At 43.5% G+C, this 20,039-nt stretch overlaps 1 protein-coding gene across 1 annotated transcript in view; it reads left to right on the top strand.

Moving 5' to 3' along the window:
• Positions 1-405: 405 nt before the first annotated feature.
• LOC141212379 (uncharacterized) overlaps positions 406-20,039 on the top strand; it is a 76,109-nt gene continuing 56,475 nt past the window's right edge. Inside the window, exons 1-2 of the mRNA XM_073664929.1 lie at positions 406-511; positions 9,228-10,849. Of these exons, the coding sequence (XP_073521030.1) occupies positions 445-511; positions 9,228-10,849 (1,689 nt within the window). The 5' untranslated portion in view covers positions 406-444. The remainder of the gene's footprint in view (positions 512-9,227; positions 10,850-20,039) is intronic.

Raw genomic sequence — 20,039 nt, 5'->3', positions numbered from 1 at the left:
ATAATTTATTATTTATTGTTTTGCTTAAAATACAAAGGAAATGTCATCTGTAACTTTAGGCCGTTTAGAGATTATTTCATCTTCAACTTAACTGTTCACAATAACAGTAATTTTGACCATTGGTGCCCAAACTTTTACATGTCACTGTATTCTGTCACTGTGTGTCTCCTACAGATGGACTCATGGAAAGAAATCCACCAGAGAGATGTCCCCGTCCTCTGTATCCCCAGGACTGTCCAGAGCAGAATCACAACATCCCGGAGGATCATCAGGTAGACGGTGCTGAGCCCTGTACCGGATCTGTATATGGGGGACATTTCTGATCGAGGTCATAGATGTCACAGATTTTGGTGGCTTCTTGTATTGCGCTGATTGTTACATCTGATATATCAGGAGGAAGATCCGACTAAGAATAAAGTGAAGGACGAGACAGAAGAAGAAGCGATGACGATGAGGGATCAGCCGTGTGTGAGTGACGGGAAGGAGGAGATTCCTGTAGATGTTTCCACAGGTGTGTAATAATGACCGGCGTGTGATGATGATGATGATGATGACCGGCGTATGATGATGATGATGATTGGCATGTGACTATGATTAGTGGCGTGTGATGATGATGACTGGCTTATGACGATGATGACTGGCATGTGACTATGATTAGCGGCGTGTGATGATGATGACTGGCGTATGACGATGATGATTGGCATGTGACTATGATTAGTGGCGTATGATGATGATGATGATTGGCATGTGACTATGATTAGCGGCGTGTGATGATGATGACCGGCGTATGATGATGATGATGATTGGCATGTGACTATGATTAGCGGCGTGTGATGATGATGACTGGCGTATGACGATGATGATTGGCATGTGACTATGATTAGTGGCGTGTGATGATGATGACTGGCTTATGACGATGATGACTGGCATGTGACTATGATTAGCGGCGTGTGATGATGACTGGCGTATGACGATGATGATTGGCATGTGACTATGATTAGCGGCGTATGACGATGATGACCGGCGTGTGATGATGATGACTGGCGTATGACGATGATGATTGGCATGTGACTATGATTAGTGGCGTGTGATGATGATTACCGGCGTGTGATGATGATGACTGGCGTATGATGATGATGATTGGCATGTGACTATGATTAGCGGCGTGTGATGATGATGATTGGCATGTGACTATGATTAGTGACGTGTGATGATGATGACTGGCGTATGACGATGATGATTGGCATGTGACTATGATTAGTGGCGTGTGATGATGATTACCGGCGTGTGATGGTGATGACTGGCGTATGATGATGATGATTGGCATGTGACTATGATTAGCGGCGTGTGATGATGATGACTGGCGTATGACGATGATGATTGGCATGTGACTATGATTAGTGACGTGTGACGATGATGATGACCGGCGTATGACTATGATGATTGGCATGTGACTATGATTAGTGACGTATGACGATGATGATTGGCGTATGACGATGATGATTGGCATGTGACTATGATTAGTGACGTGTGACGATGATGATGACCGGCGTATGACTATGATGATTGACATGTGACTATGATTAGTGACGTGTGATGATGATGACTGGCGTATGACGATGATGATTGGCATGTGACTATGATTAGTGGCGTGTGATGATGATGACTGGCGTATGATGATGATGATTGGCATGTGACTATGATTAGTGGCGTGTGACGATGATGATGACTGGCGTATGACTATGATGATTGGCATGTGACTATGATTAGTGACGTGTGACGATGATGATTGGCGTATGATGATGATGATTGGCATGTGACTATGATTAGTGCCGTGTGATGATGATGACTGGCGTATGATGATGATGATTAGCATGTGACTATGATTAGCGGCGTGTGATGATGATGACTGGCGTATGACGATGATGATTGGCATGTGACTATGATTAGCGGCGCCTGATAATGACCGGTGTGTGATATTGTATGAAGTCTCCGGTGCAGTGAAGCTTTATCCGCCGTCCACATCACAGCAGAAGCGTCCGGTGATGGCGCGGCTGCTCTTGTACAGAGTCCGGTTGCGCACCGATGAATAACTGGGCCGCATTCACACCTCTTCTTAATGATTTAAGAAGCACATTTTTAATTTTCCTAATTGTGTTTTTTAATATTACTTCCATCTTTTACTTTCATATTATTCTTAAACAAGTCTCATGCTGCCATATAAATGACTGAGCTTGCGATTCGGACAGAACCCCGGGGGAAGATTCCGTATAATGAGGCGCTGTGGACGCCGTCTGGCCTATGATCCAGTGATGTCCATCTTTTTCAGCGTGCATAAAAGCGCAGTCGACCAGAGGCTAGACGGAGTCCGGTGTAACTCTGCTGCCTCATTATTCTGAATGGATCCCTCGGGGGTGTCATCTGAATCATGTATTTTGTAGATTTAGATGGAAACCCCGATGTACAGTGGGTACGGAAAGTATTCAGACCCCTTTACATTTTTCACTATTTGTTTTATTGCAGCTATTCGGTAAGTTCTAAAAAGTTATTTTTTTTTCTCATTAAAGTACACTCTGCACCCCATCTTGACTGAAAAAAAATACTGTAGACATTTTTGAAAATCTATTAAAAAAGAAGAACTGAAATATCACATGGTCATAAGTATTCAGACCCTTTGCTTAGTATTGAGAAGAAGCCTCCTTTGGAGCTAGTACAGCCATGAGTCTTCTTGGGAATGATGCAACAAGTTTTTTACACCTGGATTTGGGGATCCTCTTCCATTCTTCCTTGCAGATCCTCTCCAGTTCCATCAGGTTGGATTGTGAACGTTAGTGGACAGCCATTTTCAGGTCTCTCCAGAGATGCTCAAGTGGGTTTAGGTCAGGGCTCTGGCTGGGCCAGTCAAGAATGGCCACAGAGTTGTTCTGAAGCCACTCCTCTGTCATTTTAGCTGTGTGCTTAGGGTTATTGTCTTGTTGGAAGGTGAACCTTCTTCCAAGTCTGAGGTCCAGAGCACTCTGGAAGAGGTTTTCATCCAGAATATCTCTGTACTTGGCTGCATTCATGTTTCCTTCAGTTGCAATCAGTCATCATGTCCCTGCAGCTGAAAAATACCCCCATAGCATGATGCTGCCTCCACCATGTTTCACTGTTGGGATTGTATTGGGCAGGTGATGAGCAGTGCCAGGTTTTCTCCACACATACCGCTTAGAATTATCACCAAAAAGTTCTATCTTCGTCTCATCAGACCAGAGAATCTTATTTCTCATAGTCTGTGAGTCCTTCATGTGTTTTGAGAAAACTCTATGCGGGCTTTCATATGTCTTGCACTGAGGAGAGGCTTCCATCTAGCCACTCTGCCATAAAGGCCCGACTGGTGGAGGGCTGCAGTGATCGTTGACTTTGTGGAACTTTCTCCCATCTCCCTACTGCATCTCTGGAGCTCAGCCACAGTGATCTTGGGGTTTTTCTTTACCTCTCCTACCAAGGCTCTTCTCCCACGATTGCTCAGTTTGGCTGGACGGCCAGGTCTAGGAAGACTTCTGGTGGTCCCAAACTTCTTCCATTTAAGGATTATGGAGGCCACTGTGCTCTTAGGAACCTTGAATAATGCAGAAATACTTTTGTAACCTTGGCCAGATCTGTGCCTTACCACAATTCTGTCTCTGAGCTCCTTGGGCAGTTCCTTTGAGCTGATGATTCTCATTTGGTCTGACATGCACTGTGAGCTGTAAGGTCTTATATAGACAGGTGTGTGTCTTTCCAAATCAAGTCCTATGAGTTTCATTAAACACAGCTGGACTCCAATGAAGGAGTAGAACCATCTCAAGGAGGATCACAAGGAAATGGACAGCATGTGACTAAAATATAAGTGCCTGAGCGAAGGGTCTGAATACTTATGACCATGTGATATTTCAGTTTTTCTTTTTTAATAAATTTGCAAAATTGTCTGCATTTCTGCTTTTTTTCAGTCAAGATGGGGTGCAGAGTGTACTTTAATGAGAAAAATAAATGAACTTTTTAGAATTTACCAAATGGCTGCAATGAAACAGAGTGAAAAATTTAAAGGGGTCTGAATACTTCCCGTACCCACTGTAAGTGTTCAGCGTACAGCACAGGATAAATATGATCCAAAATGTTCTGTACCCCAAAATGCCACCATTAAGAGCTTCTACTCAACCCACAAAAAACAAGTCCCCACTCAGGTTCATCATCTGTAAACAGTAATATAGGGGGTGTCCATATTACTGGTAGCACAAAGGTTCTGGAAAAGTGACTTGGCTCCCACTTAAAGAAATCCAGTGACATCTGAGCTCCCAAATCCAAATGCCCCCTCCTCCTGGGCCCCACCGTGGGCAGTTAGCATCCACATGTTTGGCATTACTGTAGCAGGGAGAGCCAATTTATTTCTCCAGAAAGCACTAGCTGGGAATCATGTACTGGGCGCTACAACGTAAGGACACCGCAATGTACCAGACACTACAATGTACTGGCCACTATAATGAAATATTTGCATTTTCACTTCGCAACATCCATTACTGCTCGTTTCTGGAAAGCACCCATGGAGTCAAATTCATCACTACACCTGTATATAAATTTCCATAGGGGTGTAATTTCCAAACTGGTGTCACTTGAGGGGGGATTCTGCTCTTTTGCCACTTCGGGGCTCTGTATATGGAGTCTGCAAACTGTTCTACTAAAGTTTGTTCTCCAAGAGTCAAATAGCGCTCCTTCCCTCCCGAGTCTCACCATGTGGCTAAGCAGTACTGTACAGACACATATGGGGTATTGCCCCGTTCAGCAGAAATTGTGTAACAAATTATGTGGTCATCTTTACCCATTTTCCCTTGTGAAAATGTAAAATCTGGGGCTAAAATAACATTATAGCGGTAAAAATGTAATTTTGTTTTTCTTCACCGTTCAATTGTATAACATTTTGTGAATCACAATTACCTTGTATTCATTGGGAAAGTGCGCGGTGGATGCTGGGTGTGACGCTCGGGGAAACCCCACCCACAGCCCGGCGTCCACCGCGGGGATCGCATCACCGAGTCACGCCTCACTTGACGCGACATCAGGGGAAACAAGAGCCGGCTGCAGCCGGGGGTCGCGTGATGCCTATAAGTGGCCAGCGACAGCGCCGCTCACAGGTAATAAAGACAAAGCAAGATAATTAAAAAAAATCTTCTCTCAACGGGTTAATTACATTGGGGGCATTTTTAACCGCTTCGCGACGGCCCACTGTAGATAAACGTCGGCGCTTGCTGGGCTCTGTGCAGCGCCAACGTTTAAAAACGGTGGGTGGTCTCGCAGCGCTCAGGACCCCCAGGGTCCTGCAAGTGCTGCGATTCCGGTGCAGAGCGTTAGCTGTGACAGGGGACATCATCGGGACCTGATTGAATCAGGTCCCAATGATGTTAACCCTTTGCCATGTTCTATATGCCGCTTTCTATAGTGATCGCGGCATATAGAAGATAGACAGAGGAGAGGGAGTCGTCTTACTTACCTCTCCGACAGACCGCTGATACCTTCCAGGACCTGGCGTTGCTATGGCAGCTGGAGGTCACATGACCGCCTCCAGATCTGCCATATATGGTGTCCTGCCAGGCTCAGCCTGCAGCTGAAGCCTGGCAGGACACACTGACTGTGAAACAGTCAGCAAAGATCTCATGTAATGTAATATATGTCTATTACATTGCATGACATCAGTGATCAGAAAAATAAAAATTAATGTCCCAAACAGGGACTAAGTAAAAATGTAAAAAAAAAAATGTTTTTAAACTGTTAAAAAAAAAAAATCACTAAATAAATAAAAATAAATAAATAAAATATTACACCAATAAATCCGTATATTTATGCAAAACCAAAAAAGTACACATATTTGGTATCGCCGCGTCCAAAACAACCCGATCTATAAAACTGTCACACTAATTAACTCCTTCTGTGCACACCGTAATAAAAATAAATAAAAAACGGAGCAAAAAACTATGCTTTTTCATCATATTGCCAAACAAAAAGTGGAAAAAAATGCGATAAAAAAGCAAAATGGAAATAAAAATGGTACCGCTGAAAACGTCATCTTGTTCCGCAAAAAAAAATCCGCCAATACAGCTCCATCAGCCGAAAAATAAAAAAGTTATAGCGCTCAGAATAAAGCGATCCAAAAAAAATATTTTTTCTATAAAATTGTTTTATTGTGTAAAAGCGCCAAAACAAAAAAAAAATACAGTAAGTGTAGTATCGCTGTAAACGTACTGACCCAAAGAATAACACTGCCTGATCACTTTTACCACACGCAGAACGGCATAAAAAAAACCCTCAAAAAACAATTCCTGAATTGTTGGTTTTTGTTAATTTTACCTCCCATAAAACGGAATAGAAAGCGATCAAAAAATGTCATGTACACAAAAATGGTACCAATAAAAATGTCAACTCGTCCTGCAAAAAACAAGCCGTCACATGACTCTGTCGGCCGAAATATGGAAAAACTATAGCTCTCAAAATATGGCGATGCAAAAACTAGATTTTGCAAAAAAAAAGCGTCTCTTAGTGTGTGACAGCTGTCAGTCATAAAAACCCGATATAAATCTGGTATCTCTGTAATCGCACCGACCCGAAGAATAAAGTAATCTAATCAGTTATATCACACGAGGAACGGCGTAAAAAATAAAACCAATTCTTCACCTGCTACTGATTTGTTTATTATGTCTCCCAAAGATCGCAGTAAGGCTCTGCTCACATTTATCCTGCGCTCTGCGCTGAGCGCTCACACCAGAGTTTCCGTGTAAATCTCTGAAATACGTGATTCAGACGGAATCCATGACGGAAGATTCCCTGTAATGAGGCAGATATAGGCCACTGTGGACGCCGTCTGGCCTGTGATCCCACGGTGTCATTTGTTTTAGGCGTGCATAAAAGTGCGGTTGGCCACAGTTTTGTGCACTTCAGAAAAAAAGGACACTGCTAAACAGAGGCCAGACGGAGTCCAGAGTAACTCTGCTGCCTCATTACAGTGAATGGATCCCGCAGGGGTTTCATCTGAATTACATCACTTGGAAATTTAGATGGAAACCCCGATGTAAGTGCTCAGCCTCGAGCGCCGGATAAATGTTACGTAAAATGTTCCCAATAAAAGCTTCAACTCAGTCCTCAAAAAAAGCTAGTCCCCACTCAGGTCCGTCATCTGTTAAAAATATTCCAAGTTACTGGTAGCAGAAAGGCTCTGGAAAAGCGAAATGGCCCTTGCCCCCCAAAAGAAATTCAGAAAATTTTGTGCTCCCAAATCCAAATGCCTATTCTACAATAATTTGTTCTCCAATTGTCAAATAGCACTCCGTCCCCCCGAGATCTCGCCGTATGGCTGAGCGGTACGATACAGCCACATATGGGGTATTGCCACTTTTAGAAGAAATTGTGTGACACATTTCGGCACCATTTTTACCCATTGCCATGTGTGAAAATGTAAAATCTGAGGGTAAAACATTTTTTTTGTGGTAAAAACATAATTATGCTTTTTTCACTGCCCAATGGTATAAATTTAAAAATTAAAAAATACTCACTACTTCCCTAGATGAATTCCTTGAGAGGTGTAGTTTACAAAATGGGGTCACTTGTGGGGGTTTCTGCTGTTTCGGCATGTCAGCGACTCTTCAAATGTGACATGGTGTCTGCAACCTATCCGAGCCAACATAGCGCTCCTTTCTCTTCCGAACCCTGCCGTACACCAAAGCAGTGGTTTTCCCCTACATATGGGGTATCGGCGTACTCAGGAGAAATTGCACAACAAATTTCATAGTGTAATTTCTCCTGTTACCCTTATGATAATGCAAAATTAAGGGATGAAAAACGTTTTTGTGGGAAAAATGTGAAAATTTTATTTTTACAACTCAATATTATAAACTTCTGTGAAGCACCTGGGGGTGCAAGGTGCTCACCACACATCTAGATAAGTTCCCTAAGGGGTCTAGTTTCCAAAATGGTGTCACTTGTGGGGGGTTTCCACTGTTTAGGCACATCAGGGGCTCCCCAAATGCAACATGGCGTCCGCTAATTATTCAAACAAATTTTACATTCAAAAAGTCAAATGACGCTCCTTCCCTTCTGAACCCTGCCGAGCGCCCAAACAGTGGTTTTCCCTCACATATGGGTTATCAGCGCGCTCAAGAGAAATTGCACAAAAAATTTTGGGGTCCATTTTTCCTGTTACCCCTGTGAAAATAAAAAAAATTGGGTCTAAAGTAACATTTTTGTGAAAAAAGTTAAATGTTCATTTTTTTCTTCCACATTCCAAAAATTCCTGTGAAGCACCTGAAGGGTTAATAAAGTTCTTGAATGTGGTTTTGAGCACCTTGAGGGGTGCAGTTTTTAGAATGGTGTCACTTTTGGGCATTTTCTGTCATACAGACCCCTCAAAGTGACTTTAAATATGATGTGGTCCCTAATAAAATGTTTTTGTAAATTTTGTTGGAAAAATGAGAAATCACTGGTCAACTTTTAACCCTTATAGCTCCCTAACAAAAAAAAATTTGGTTCCAAAAGTGTGCTGATGTAAAGTAGACATGTGGGAAATGTTATTTATTAACTATTTTGTGTGACATATCGCTCTGATTTAAGGGCATGAAAATTCAAAGTTTGAAAATTGCTAAATTTTTGCCAAATTTCCAATTTTTTCACAAATAAACGCAAGTGATATCGAAGAAATTTTACCACTATCATGAAGTACAATATGTCACGAAAAAACAATCTCAGAATCAGGGGGATCCGTTGAAGCGTTCCAGAGTAATTACTTCATAAAGTGACAGTGGTCAGAGTTGAAAAAATTGGCCCGGTCACGAAGGCAAAAACAGGCTCTGGTGCGAAGTGGTTAATAATAGTGGACAACTTCTTTAATTACGTGGACACTTTTCTATACTAAGGCCAAGATACGAAGCTTGAGAGAGTGAAATGGCACTGGAGGTACATTAAGGGAACCTGTCATCAGTAATTACCACTTAAAGAACTATTTGCTGTCTAATCTCTGCCACCCCTGACTTGTGCCAATGTCACCAGTTTATAAGTGTCATTCACTTTACCCGTCATTGTGTTAATGTTATGGCATGTAGTTGTCCTCCTTATTACCTGTACTTTCACTGACGAGGGTCTTCATTGTGAGATCCAGAAAATACATTCAGAAATCTCTTTTGTGTTGAAGAAAAAACTCACATCTAATTTATCTTTCATCCTTATAGGAAATCCTTGTGAGAATAACGGTTCATCACTAAACTGTAAAAAGGAAGATATCAGGAAGCACTCTAATGGAGAAAACCTCATCACCCTTCCTGCACCTCCTGGACTTCACAGCGCTTCACTTTCTTATAATCCTCCTAATCATGAGGAATCATCTCCTGAGCAATCTCACATTATTACCAAAAGTCCAGGTGGCAAAGTGGATTCAAGATTTCAGTGTGACAAGCAATTTACAAAAAGCTCAGATTTTTTAACACACAGAAAAAACAAAGGAAAAAAGCCATACTCCTGTTCAGAATGTGGGAAATTCTTTACATATAAATCACAATTTGTTAGACATGAGAGAATTCACACAGGAGAAAAGCCGTATTCATGTTCAAAATGTGGAAAGTCCTTCACCGGTAAAGGAAGTCTTATTATACATCAGAGAATTCACACAGGAGAGAAGCCATATTCATGTTCAGAATGTGGGAAGTCCTTCACAAATAAAGGGAATCTTATTACACATCAGAGAAATCACACAGGAGAAAAACCATTTTCATGTTCACTATGTGGGAAGACCTTCACAGCTAAATGGCATCTTAGTAGACATCAGAGCATTCATACTGGAAAGTCGCCATATTCATGCTCAGAATGTGGGAAATGTTTTAGTTATAAATCAGATCTTGTTAAACATCACAGAATTCACATGGGAGAAAAACCGTATTCATGTTCAGAATGTGGTAAATCTTTTATACATAAATCAATTCTTGCTGCACATAACAGAATTCATACAGGAGAAAAGCCGTATTCATGTTCAGAATGTGGGAAATCTTTTATTCGTAAATCAATTCTTGCTGCACATAACAGAATTCATACAGGAGAAAAGCCGTTTTCTTGTTCAGAATGTGGGAAATGTTTTAGATATAAATCGCATCTTGTTAAACATCAAAGAATTCACACAAGAGAAAAACTTTTTTCATGTTTAGCATGTGGAAGATGCTTTGCAAATAAATCAGAGCTTGTTATACATCAAAGAATTCACACAGCAGAGAAGCCGTATTCATGTTCATTCTGTGAGAAATGCTTTACAAAACAAAATTATCTTGTGCAGCATGAGAGAAGTCACACAGGAGAGAAGCCGTATTCATGTTCAGAATGTGGGAAATCTTTTATACATAAATCATACCTTGTAAAACATGAAAGAAGTCATACAGGAGAAAAGCCGTATTCATGTTCAGAATGCGGGAAATCTTTTATTCATAAATCAATTCTTGCTGCACATAACAGAATTCATACAGGAGAAAAGCCATTTTCTTGTTCAGAATGTGGGAAATGTTTTAGATATAAATCGCATCTTGTTAAACATCAAAGAATTCACACAAGAGAAAAACTTTTTTCATGTTTAGCATGTGGAAAATGCTTTGCAAATAAATCAGAGCTCGTTATACATCAAAGAATTCACACAGGAGAGAAGCCGTATTCATGTTCATTCTGTGGGAAATGCTTTACAAAACAAAATTATCTTGTGCAGCATGAGAGAAGTCACACAGGAGAGAAGCCGTATTCATGTTCAGAATGTGGGAAATCTTTTATACATAAATCATACCTTGTAAAACATGAGAGAAGACATACGGGAAAGAAAGTGTAATTATGTTCACTATGTTTTATAAAGTTTAATAAACATTGTTCAGCATAAATGAGTACACCCCCTTTGATGAGTAAGATTTTATTTAATAGCTCACTGAACACAAGATCAATTTTGCCAACACTAAGTTTCATAGAACATTTTTTTGTAATCAAAACATGAAAGTAATAATATAACTCTCATTACAAAATCTCAAAAGCTACTACATCTATTATTTTGTATGGCCTCCATAATTTTAAAGGACAGCACCAAGTTTTCTAGAATCACTGTCACCCTGTTCTTCAGAAATGCAACAGTGGCCTACCAAGGGAACAGAGTGATGGCAGCATCTTTTCTGTCACTATAGAGCAGAACATCTGTGAATTCACGATACCATCAATGAAATGTAGCTCCTCATGCAGCCCCACATAAGGACACGGCCACCACCAGGTCTCACTGTAGACACCATGCATTCTCATTGTATTCCTCACCTCTTCAATGTCATACAGTTTTGAAGCCATCAGTTCCAAAAAAAAACATTTATCTTGGTCTCATCACTCCAGAGTATAAAGTCCCAGATTGTAGGGCGGCTTTTTTGTGCATGGGATTTAGGAGAGGCTTTCTATGTGGACAACACCGATGTCTGCCATTCCTCTATAGAAGAAATTGTCTGCTTTCAGCTCATCTCTCAATGCTTGGATGAAAAATCACAGTTGGGAAGGAATGGACGGGACAAAGAAAGTTACTGATAATCCGGCACTTGTTTTCCAGTGTGAATATTTTTTTTTATTGAAACATCCAAATTAAAATCATAGAAACATTAAAAAACAGGACATCCTGGAATAGTAGCAAAAAATCTACGCGTTTTGAACCGGCAATTGTGTTCGGTCCTTATTCATGGCATAATAAATAACCAGTAACCGGCTTCTTATACACATCATAGGGTCTAATGCACAGCGGAGACCCCCAGCCCCAAATGGACATGTGCAAGTATGTCTACATTACCCCTATGGACGATCATATGTCCACAACAAAAAGCATCCGTGCAATAGAAGAATGAAGTGTCTGCATCTATAATGTGTATATTATGTATAATTACTATAAAAGAGGAAAAACACAATTCAGTAAATGGATACAAGGTCTGAACGAAGCTTCATATCACTGGGGAATCTGGGGTCCAATTCCAGAATCCACAAGGCTTCTCGGGGGTGTACTTTTTATACCAATCTCTCCTCTTAGCTGGTCTGGTGACATTCAATACCCACAAAGTGATTAATCCCTATTGTGTTGTATGAGATGTTGTGATGCTGCAGATGTATTACGTGTTGTGGGGCCAAGAACGTCCCTAACGTGTCCCCCAATGCGGTGACGTAAGGGTCTGACCGTGCCCCCCACATATTGCAGCAGACAAGCTTCACATTGTATGGTGTCAATGGCGTGTGGAGCTACAACTAATGAGATGTCGGATATTATAGGGTTTATTATGGTTAGTAGATGCAGACATTTTTGCTTTGTGCACAGACTTGCACAAACCACATTTATTTCTCCCACATTCAATGAAACCTTTGGTGTTTGTCCTCCACGTGTCAGTTGGGTTTCTTGTTGCTGGATCCTTGTCGGTGTATAACATAGGTAAATGTTTTCTGGTAATATTCACTATATTATAGGAATCTTCTCTGCAGCCAGTATTGAATGTAACTCTAGACTGATGGATGTTTCCTTCTTTGTGCGTTTTCGGTAATGTATGAAATATTGGACATTGTGGGTGATTTTCCTTTAATCGTTCTATTTGTTTGGCATTAAGTACAGCCGATACCAAACCCTCCTCCAAAAGACAATGTAAGGGGGTATTGTATGAATTAGTAGGATCTCCATCTAGAGTGCGGCATATATTAGTATCGTCATCCATGTTCATAACCTCCGGCTCATACAACCCACTATCCAGAGCTGTGATCGAGCCCCCTTTATCTGCAGCTCTAATGACTTTATTAGGGCTGTGCTCAGGGCCGTATCTGGCATTCATGATGCCCTAGGCACTTTAAGTGGTCACGCCCCCTACTGGTAATTCATACTAGAAGTGCTCATACCCTTTAGGCCCCCTTCACACGTACCGGAGACACACACGTACACCCATTATAATCTATAGGCTGCGCACATGTTCACACGGACCAGACATGTCCGTTTTTTGCCTGCAGCTCGGACGTCAGTACGTCCTGTACACAGATGACATAAAGTGTGACATCCGCACACACGTCTGTGTGACACGTGCCAGAAGAGAGTGCAGAATAGAAATGACAGATATTTAGGTGTTAGATGTGCAAAGATCGAGATAGATGATAGATATCCGTGAGATATATAATTACTGCCCTGTGTGTGGAGTTTACTGTACTTGTGTTTAGCTAATAAATGAAAAAAGAGATGTGGAGTCCTCCCTATTTTTGATAACCAGCAAAAACAAAGAAATGACATCACAATGAAATAAAAAATGAAGAAAACTACAAACATTCATATAATCATATTAGTCTCATTATATAAAATATACACTGCTCAAAAAAATAAAGGGAACACTTAAACAACAGAATATAACTCCAAGTGAATCAAACTTCTGTGAAATCAAACTGTCCACTTAGGAAGCAACACTGATTGACAATCAATTCCACATGCTGTTATGCAAATGGAATAGACAATAGATGGAAATTATTGGCAATTATCAAGACACCCTCAATAAAGGAGTGGTTCTGCAGGTGGGGACCACAGACCACATCTCAGTACCAATGCTTTCTGGCTGTTCAGGTCACTTTTGAATGTTGGTTGTGCTTTCACACTCATGGTAGCATGAGATGGACTCTACAACCCACAGAAGTTGCTCAGGTAGTGCAGCTCATCCAGGATGGCACATCAATGCGAGCTGTGGCAAGAAGGTTTGCTGTGTCTGTCAGCGTAGTGTCCAGAGGCTGGAGGCGCGACCAGGAGACATGCCAGTACACCAGGAGACGTGGAGTGGGCCGTAGGAGGGCAGCAACCCAGCAGCAAGACCGCTACCTCCGCCTTTGTGCAAGGAGGAACAGGAGGAGCACTGCCGGTGGCCTGCAAAATGACCTCCAGCAGGCCACAAATGTGCATGTGTCTGCACAAACGGTTAGAATCCGACTCCCATGAGGGTGGTATGAGGGCCCGACATCCACAGATGGGGGTTGTGCTCACAGCCCAACACCGTGCAGGACGCTTGGCATTTGCCACAGAACACCAGGATTGGCAAAGTCGACACTGGCGCCCTGTGCTCTTCACAGATGAAAGCAGGTTCACACTGAGCACATGTGACAGACGTGACAGAGTCTGGAGACGCTGTGGAGCGATCTGCTGCCTGCAACATCCTTCAGCATGACCAGTTTAGCATTGGGTCAGTAATGGTGTGGGGTGGCATTCCTTTGGAGGGCCACACAGCCCTCCATGTGCTCGCCAGAGGTAGCCTGACTGCCATTAGGTACCGAGATGAGATCCTCAAACCCCTTGAGAGACCATATGCTGGTGTGGTTGGCCCTGGGTTCCTCCTAATGCAGGACAATGCAAGACCTCATGTGGCTGGAGTGTGGCAGCAGTTCCTGCAAGATGAAAGCATTAAAGCTATGGACTGGCCCGCCCGTTCCCCAGACCTGAATCCGATTGAGCACATCTGGGACATCATGTCTCGCTCCATCCACCAACGTCACGTTGCACCACAGACTGTCCACGAGTTGGCGGATGCTTTAGTCCAGGTCTGGGAGGAGATCCCACAGGAGACCATCCCCAACCTCATCAGGAGCATGCCCAGGTGTTGTAGGGAGGTCATACAGGCATGTGGAGGCCACACACAATACTGAGCCTCATCAGGAGCATGCCCAGGCATTGTAGGGAGGTCATACAGGCACGTGGAGGCCACATACAATACTCAGCCTCATCAGGAGCATGCCCAGGTGTTGTAGGGAGGTCATACAGGCATGTGCAGGCCACTCACAATACTGAACCTCATTTTGACTTGTTTTAAGGACATTACATCAAAGTTGGATCAGCCTGTCGTGTGTTTTCCACTTTAATTTTGGAGGTGACTCCAAATCCAGGCCTCCATTGGTTAGTAAATGTGATTTCCATTGATGATTTTTGTGTGATTTTGTTGTCAGCACATTCAACTTTGAACAGAACAAAGTATTCAACGAGAATATTTCATTCATTCAGATCTTGGATGGGTTATTTCAGTGTTCCCTTTATTTTTTTGAGCAGTGTATATACACAAAAATTAAAAAACATCCATAAAAAAATATATTGACTATCAAATAAAATACTTCATTTTACACCAATGCACATTGCCACAAATATATATAGGCGTATATAGGAAATGCAAAAAAACCCCATATTGTTTTATTTATATAGTGCCAACATATTCCGCAGCACTTTACAATTAAGCGGGGACATGTACAGACGATAAATTCAATACAAGGTAAGACAGTTTAAACAGTTACATTAGGAGCGAGGGTCCGGCCTCTCGCACGCTTACATTCTGCAAGGGAATGGGGGGACACAGTAGGTGCAAAGTGCTTGTTATTTCAGGTCTGACAATTATAATAAATAGGGATTTTCATATAAAGCTGTATGATCCGATCATAAGCCCGTATGTATAAGTGCAATAATCAAGTATCGAGTGCAGTCATCGTGTGCATGGAGGGTGTGGAGACAGATGAATAGTAGGGAGCAGATTCTGAATAATATTTAGAATGAAGGGACAGGGGAAAGTTAATTTACTGAGTAGTTGAGGTGGTCGGCTTGTTTAAAGAGATGGGTTTTCAAAGCGCGCTTGAAGACATGGGGGCTAGGCATCAGTCGGATTGTCTGGGGTAAAGCATTCCAGAGAACTGGTGCCGCACGAGAGAAGTTTTGGAGAAGGAGGTGCGAGGTTCGGATTATGAGGGATGTTAGTCTTAGGTCATTTGTAGAACTGAGGGCACGTGTAGGGCAATAGAGAAGAGAGAGGAGATATAAGGCGGCGCAGAACTGTGGAGAGCTTTGTGGGTGAGTGCGATGAGTTTATAATGGATCCTGAGGCAGACCGGCAACCAGTGTAAAGACTGGCACAAGATGGAGGCATCGGTGAAGAGGTTGGACAGAAATACGACCCTGGCTGCAGCATTCAGGACGGATTGAAGAGGAGAAAGTTTGGTAAGAAGGAGACCGATCAGAAGAGAGTTGCAGTAGTCCAGACGAGAGTGCATAAGAGCGACAGTAAGAGCTTTCGCAGTTTCAAAGGTAAGAAAAGGTCGGATTCTGGAGAAGTTTTTAAGATGCAGGTGACAAGAGAGGGTGAGTGATCGGATATAGGCAGTAAAGGAAAGGTTAGTGTCGAATATGACCCCAAGGCAGCGGCCGTGCTGCTGGGAGTTATGGTTGAACCCTCCAAGGTAATTTCGATGTTAGGTAGAGTTGGGTTAGTAGAGGGGAGAAACACAAGAAGTTCAGTTTTGGAGAGATTCAGTTTAAGATAGAGGGAGGACATGATGTTAGAGACAGTGGACAGACAATCCTTGGTATTTTCTATTAGGTTAGGGGTGATGTCAGGTGAACAGGTGTATAGTTGGGTGTCGTCAGCATAGACATGATACTGAAACCCAAATCTGCTGATTGTCCAATAGGGGCAGTGTATAGAGAGAAGAGGAGGGGGCCTAGGACTGAGCCCTGCGGGACCGCGATAGTAAGGGGAAATGGAGAGGAAGAGGAGCCGGCAAAAGATACAATGAAGGAGCGGTCAGAGAGGTAGGAGAACCAGGAGAGAACGGTTTCCTTGAACCCGAAAGAGCGGAGCATAGTGAGGAGGAGCTGGTGATCCACAGTGTCAAATGCGGCAGAGAGATCCAGGAGAATCAGCAGGGAGTAGTGACCTTTGGATTTAGCTGTTAGAAGATCATTAGAGACTTTAGTGAGGGCAGTTTCAGTGGAGTGTAAGGAGCGGAAACCAGATTGTAGAGGGTCAAGAAGAGAATTATCTGAGAGATAGCGGATTCGACGGGAGTGGACCAGGTGTTCCAGGAGTTTAGAGATGAAAGGAAGGTTAGAGACAGGTCTGTTCTGGTCCAGGGATGGCTTTTTAAGTAAAAGGGTTATGATGGCATGTTTAAATGAGGAAGGAAAGGTACCTGAAGAAAGAGAGAGGTTAAATATTAGTCAGGTGAGTGGTGACCACCGGTGAAAGAGACTGCAGGAGATGTGAAGGAATGGGGTCACTGTTGCAGGTTATAGGTCGAGAAGTGAGGAGCTGGGTAACTTCTTCTTCTGTAACAGGCTCAAAGATGGCTAGTGAGCTTGAAGTGCGGCAGGGAAGGGTATCCAGGCACTGAGGAGATTGGGCTGAGATGTCCTGATGGATGTGGTTGATTTTTTTCTAGGAAATAAGTGGCCAAATCCTCACCGCTAAGGTTGGTGGTGGGGGCCTGTGCATTAGGTTTCAGGAGGGAGTTTAAGGTTTCAAAAAGTCATTTTGGATTGTTGGACAGTGAAGTGATGAGGGTGGTGAAGTAGGATTGTTTGGCCAGATGAAGGGCAGAGTTATAGGTTTTGAGCATGAATTCATAGTGGATGAAGTCCTCTGCTAAAACAGATTTTCTCCACTGATGCTCAGCACACCTTGAGCAACGCTGAAGAAAACATATTTGCTTTGTGTGCCAGGGCTGCCGTTGTCTGTGTCGGGTCTTTCTGCGTGTAGACGGTGCTGCTTCATCTAGGGCGCTCTTCAGTGTATTATTGTAGTGTGACAATGCCAAGTCTGGACAAGAGAGGGAGGAGATGAGGGATAAAGATGTGTGGAGATTGTCCATAAGCTGCTGGGTATTAATGGTACGTGTATTCCTAGAAGTGAGGTAATTGGGGGTGTCCCGGGTGAGGAGACAGTTCTTGACAGAGAAGGAAAGAAGGTTGTGGTCTGAGAGCAGGAGAGGGGAGTTAGTAAAGTCATGCAGCGAGCAGAGACGGGAGAAGACCAGGTCCAGAGTATTCCCGTCTTCATGTGTAGGAGAATTAGTAACCTGTGAGAGGCTGAATGAGGAGGTTAGAGAAAGTAGATGAGAGGCAGATTGGAAGAGGGGATCATCGATGGGGATGTTAAAGTCTCCTGTGATGAGCGTGGGGATGTCACAGGATAGAAAGTGAAGAAGCCAGTTGGCAAAGTGATCCAGGAACTGGTGGGAGGAGCCTGGAGGGCGATACACAACCGCCACTCACAGGGAGAAGGGTTTGAAGAGTCTGATGGTGTGGACTTCAAAGGAAGAAAAGATAAGTGAGGGAACTGGGGGGGATGACCTGGAAAGCACATTGTGGTGAAAGGAGAAAACCAACATCTCCACCTTGTCTGTTCTCAGGTCTGGCGGTATGCAAAAATTTGAGCCCACTAAACGAGAGAGCAGCAGCTGCAGTGGTGTCTGAATGCTGTAATAGCCAAAAAGTTAAGGGAATTAGAGAGGAAAAAATCGTGAATGTAAGATAGTTTGTTACACACAGACCGTGCGTTCCAGAGAGCATAGTGGAAAGCAATAGGAGAGGGCATGCACTGAATGTTAATAAGATTAGCAGGGTTTCTATATGCAGCTGGAGGAGAGTGGGGTATGCTAGTGGAGGGAGGCCCAGGGTTGGGGGAGATGTCGCCAGCGACTAGGAGAAGGAGAAAAAAAGAGAGAGCAGGTGGTGCAATAATTTGTATGAACATTTTGAGTGCTGTATGGAGGTAGTGGATGGTTTGGAGTGGGTGAGAAATATCAGTAGAGCCTCAGAGTTATACATGAGAGAGGCGTGAAGGGAGGGGTGGATATGGAGAGAGTGCACAGAATGTGCTAAAGGGCAGGCGAGATGTGAGAAAGCAGAAGTTAAAACAAGTAAGATAATAATCATCGTACCATTTAACAGTGATCAGGTCATAGAAGGGTTATGGGTTTAGAATTGCTTTCATTTGTCATTGGGTGAATACTTTAATATTTGAATGGATGACCAAATTATGAGCAATAGAAAATTTAAAGAAAAAATTTTAATATTAAAAAAAAGGAGAAAAAAAAAATTAAAAATTCGCCAGACCCTCATCACAAAATGGCGCCGAGAACTCTACACAACAACATGGAGAGGAGGAGATGGCGCAGGAGGATGCTGAGGGTGAGTCGCACCCGGGAGAACCTGAGCCTACGTAAAGACAGGTATCTGTACAACTCTGCTATGCAAGACACAAAAATATCTCTTAGGCCAGGGTCCCACTAGCGTACGGTATGCGATGCGAGAGCACCCGATGCGATATGCTAATGACACTCGGCTGCTGCTCTGCTGTGAGTGGGAGCTGAATATCAGTGCTCCATGCTCTGATCCTGTCGCATGTGACGCGCCCCCTGGGCCGTGGGGTACTCGGCAGTCGGGCCTCTGGTTGCTTGGGGGATATCACGGTAGCTGGCCCGGTCCGTGACCCTGGGCGGTCAGTAAAAAGGGGAATAGATTTATAGGGGATTTGGAAAGTCCGTGATGTCACCTGTGAAATGCGGCTAAGGGGAGCCGTCGCTGCGGAGCAGTCTTCTGAAGCTGGTGATAGAGCAAAAGGGATGGTGTGGCTCTCCACAGGTAGAGCTAGCTCCAGGGCAGCGTGGGGTGTAATGGATGGTGGTGCAGGGGAGAGACGGCAGGGCGGTCCCGGAGCAAAGACGGACACTAACACGGGGATAAGCTTCAGTACCTTTACTGGTGATATTGCAGGCACGATCCAGGGTACTCCGGACGAAAGGCGCACTTTTGGACTCTCTCCAGTGAGCGGGTATAGGGCCTCCTGATCCGTGGCTTCACTCTCTAAGCTTCTGGCCGGCCTGGAACTAGACCTAGCTTGGTTACTGTCTCTTCTTGCACTTGCTGACCTGGTGGTAGGGCATTCTCTTTGGAGATCACTCTCCCTGGACGCTGGGGCCTCCGTGACTCCTAGCCCTGGTACTGCAATCAGCATTTGGTGAACCTGGGACCTGTAGTCCTCCAGGGCTTCCGGTGGTTCCTGCTCGGTATTAAGAGTCCCTGTAGGCGCGGACCAGGTGTACGGTATATATCTCGGGGTGAGCCTGGTATGCTCCTCTGCCCCCTCACTACTTCTTCCTTCTCCTCTTACCTTCGGCCTCACTAGGCCTTCACACGTGCTGTAGACCTTGGCTCGCCTAAGCACAGCAGCCAGCTT

This window comes from Phyllobates terribilis, unplaced genomic scaffold (genome assembly GCF_046119375.1).
Source record: "Phyllobates terribilis strain yellow unplaced genomic scaffold, ASM4611937v1 Scaffold_171__1_contigs__length_4068163, whole genome shotgun sequence".
NCBI classification, from domain to species: Eukaryota; Metazoa; Chordata; class Amphibia; order Anura; family Dendrobatidae; genus Phyllobates; species Phyllobates terribilis.
This window is presented reverse-complemented; position numbering and strand designations above follow the sequence as displayed.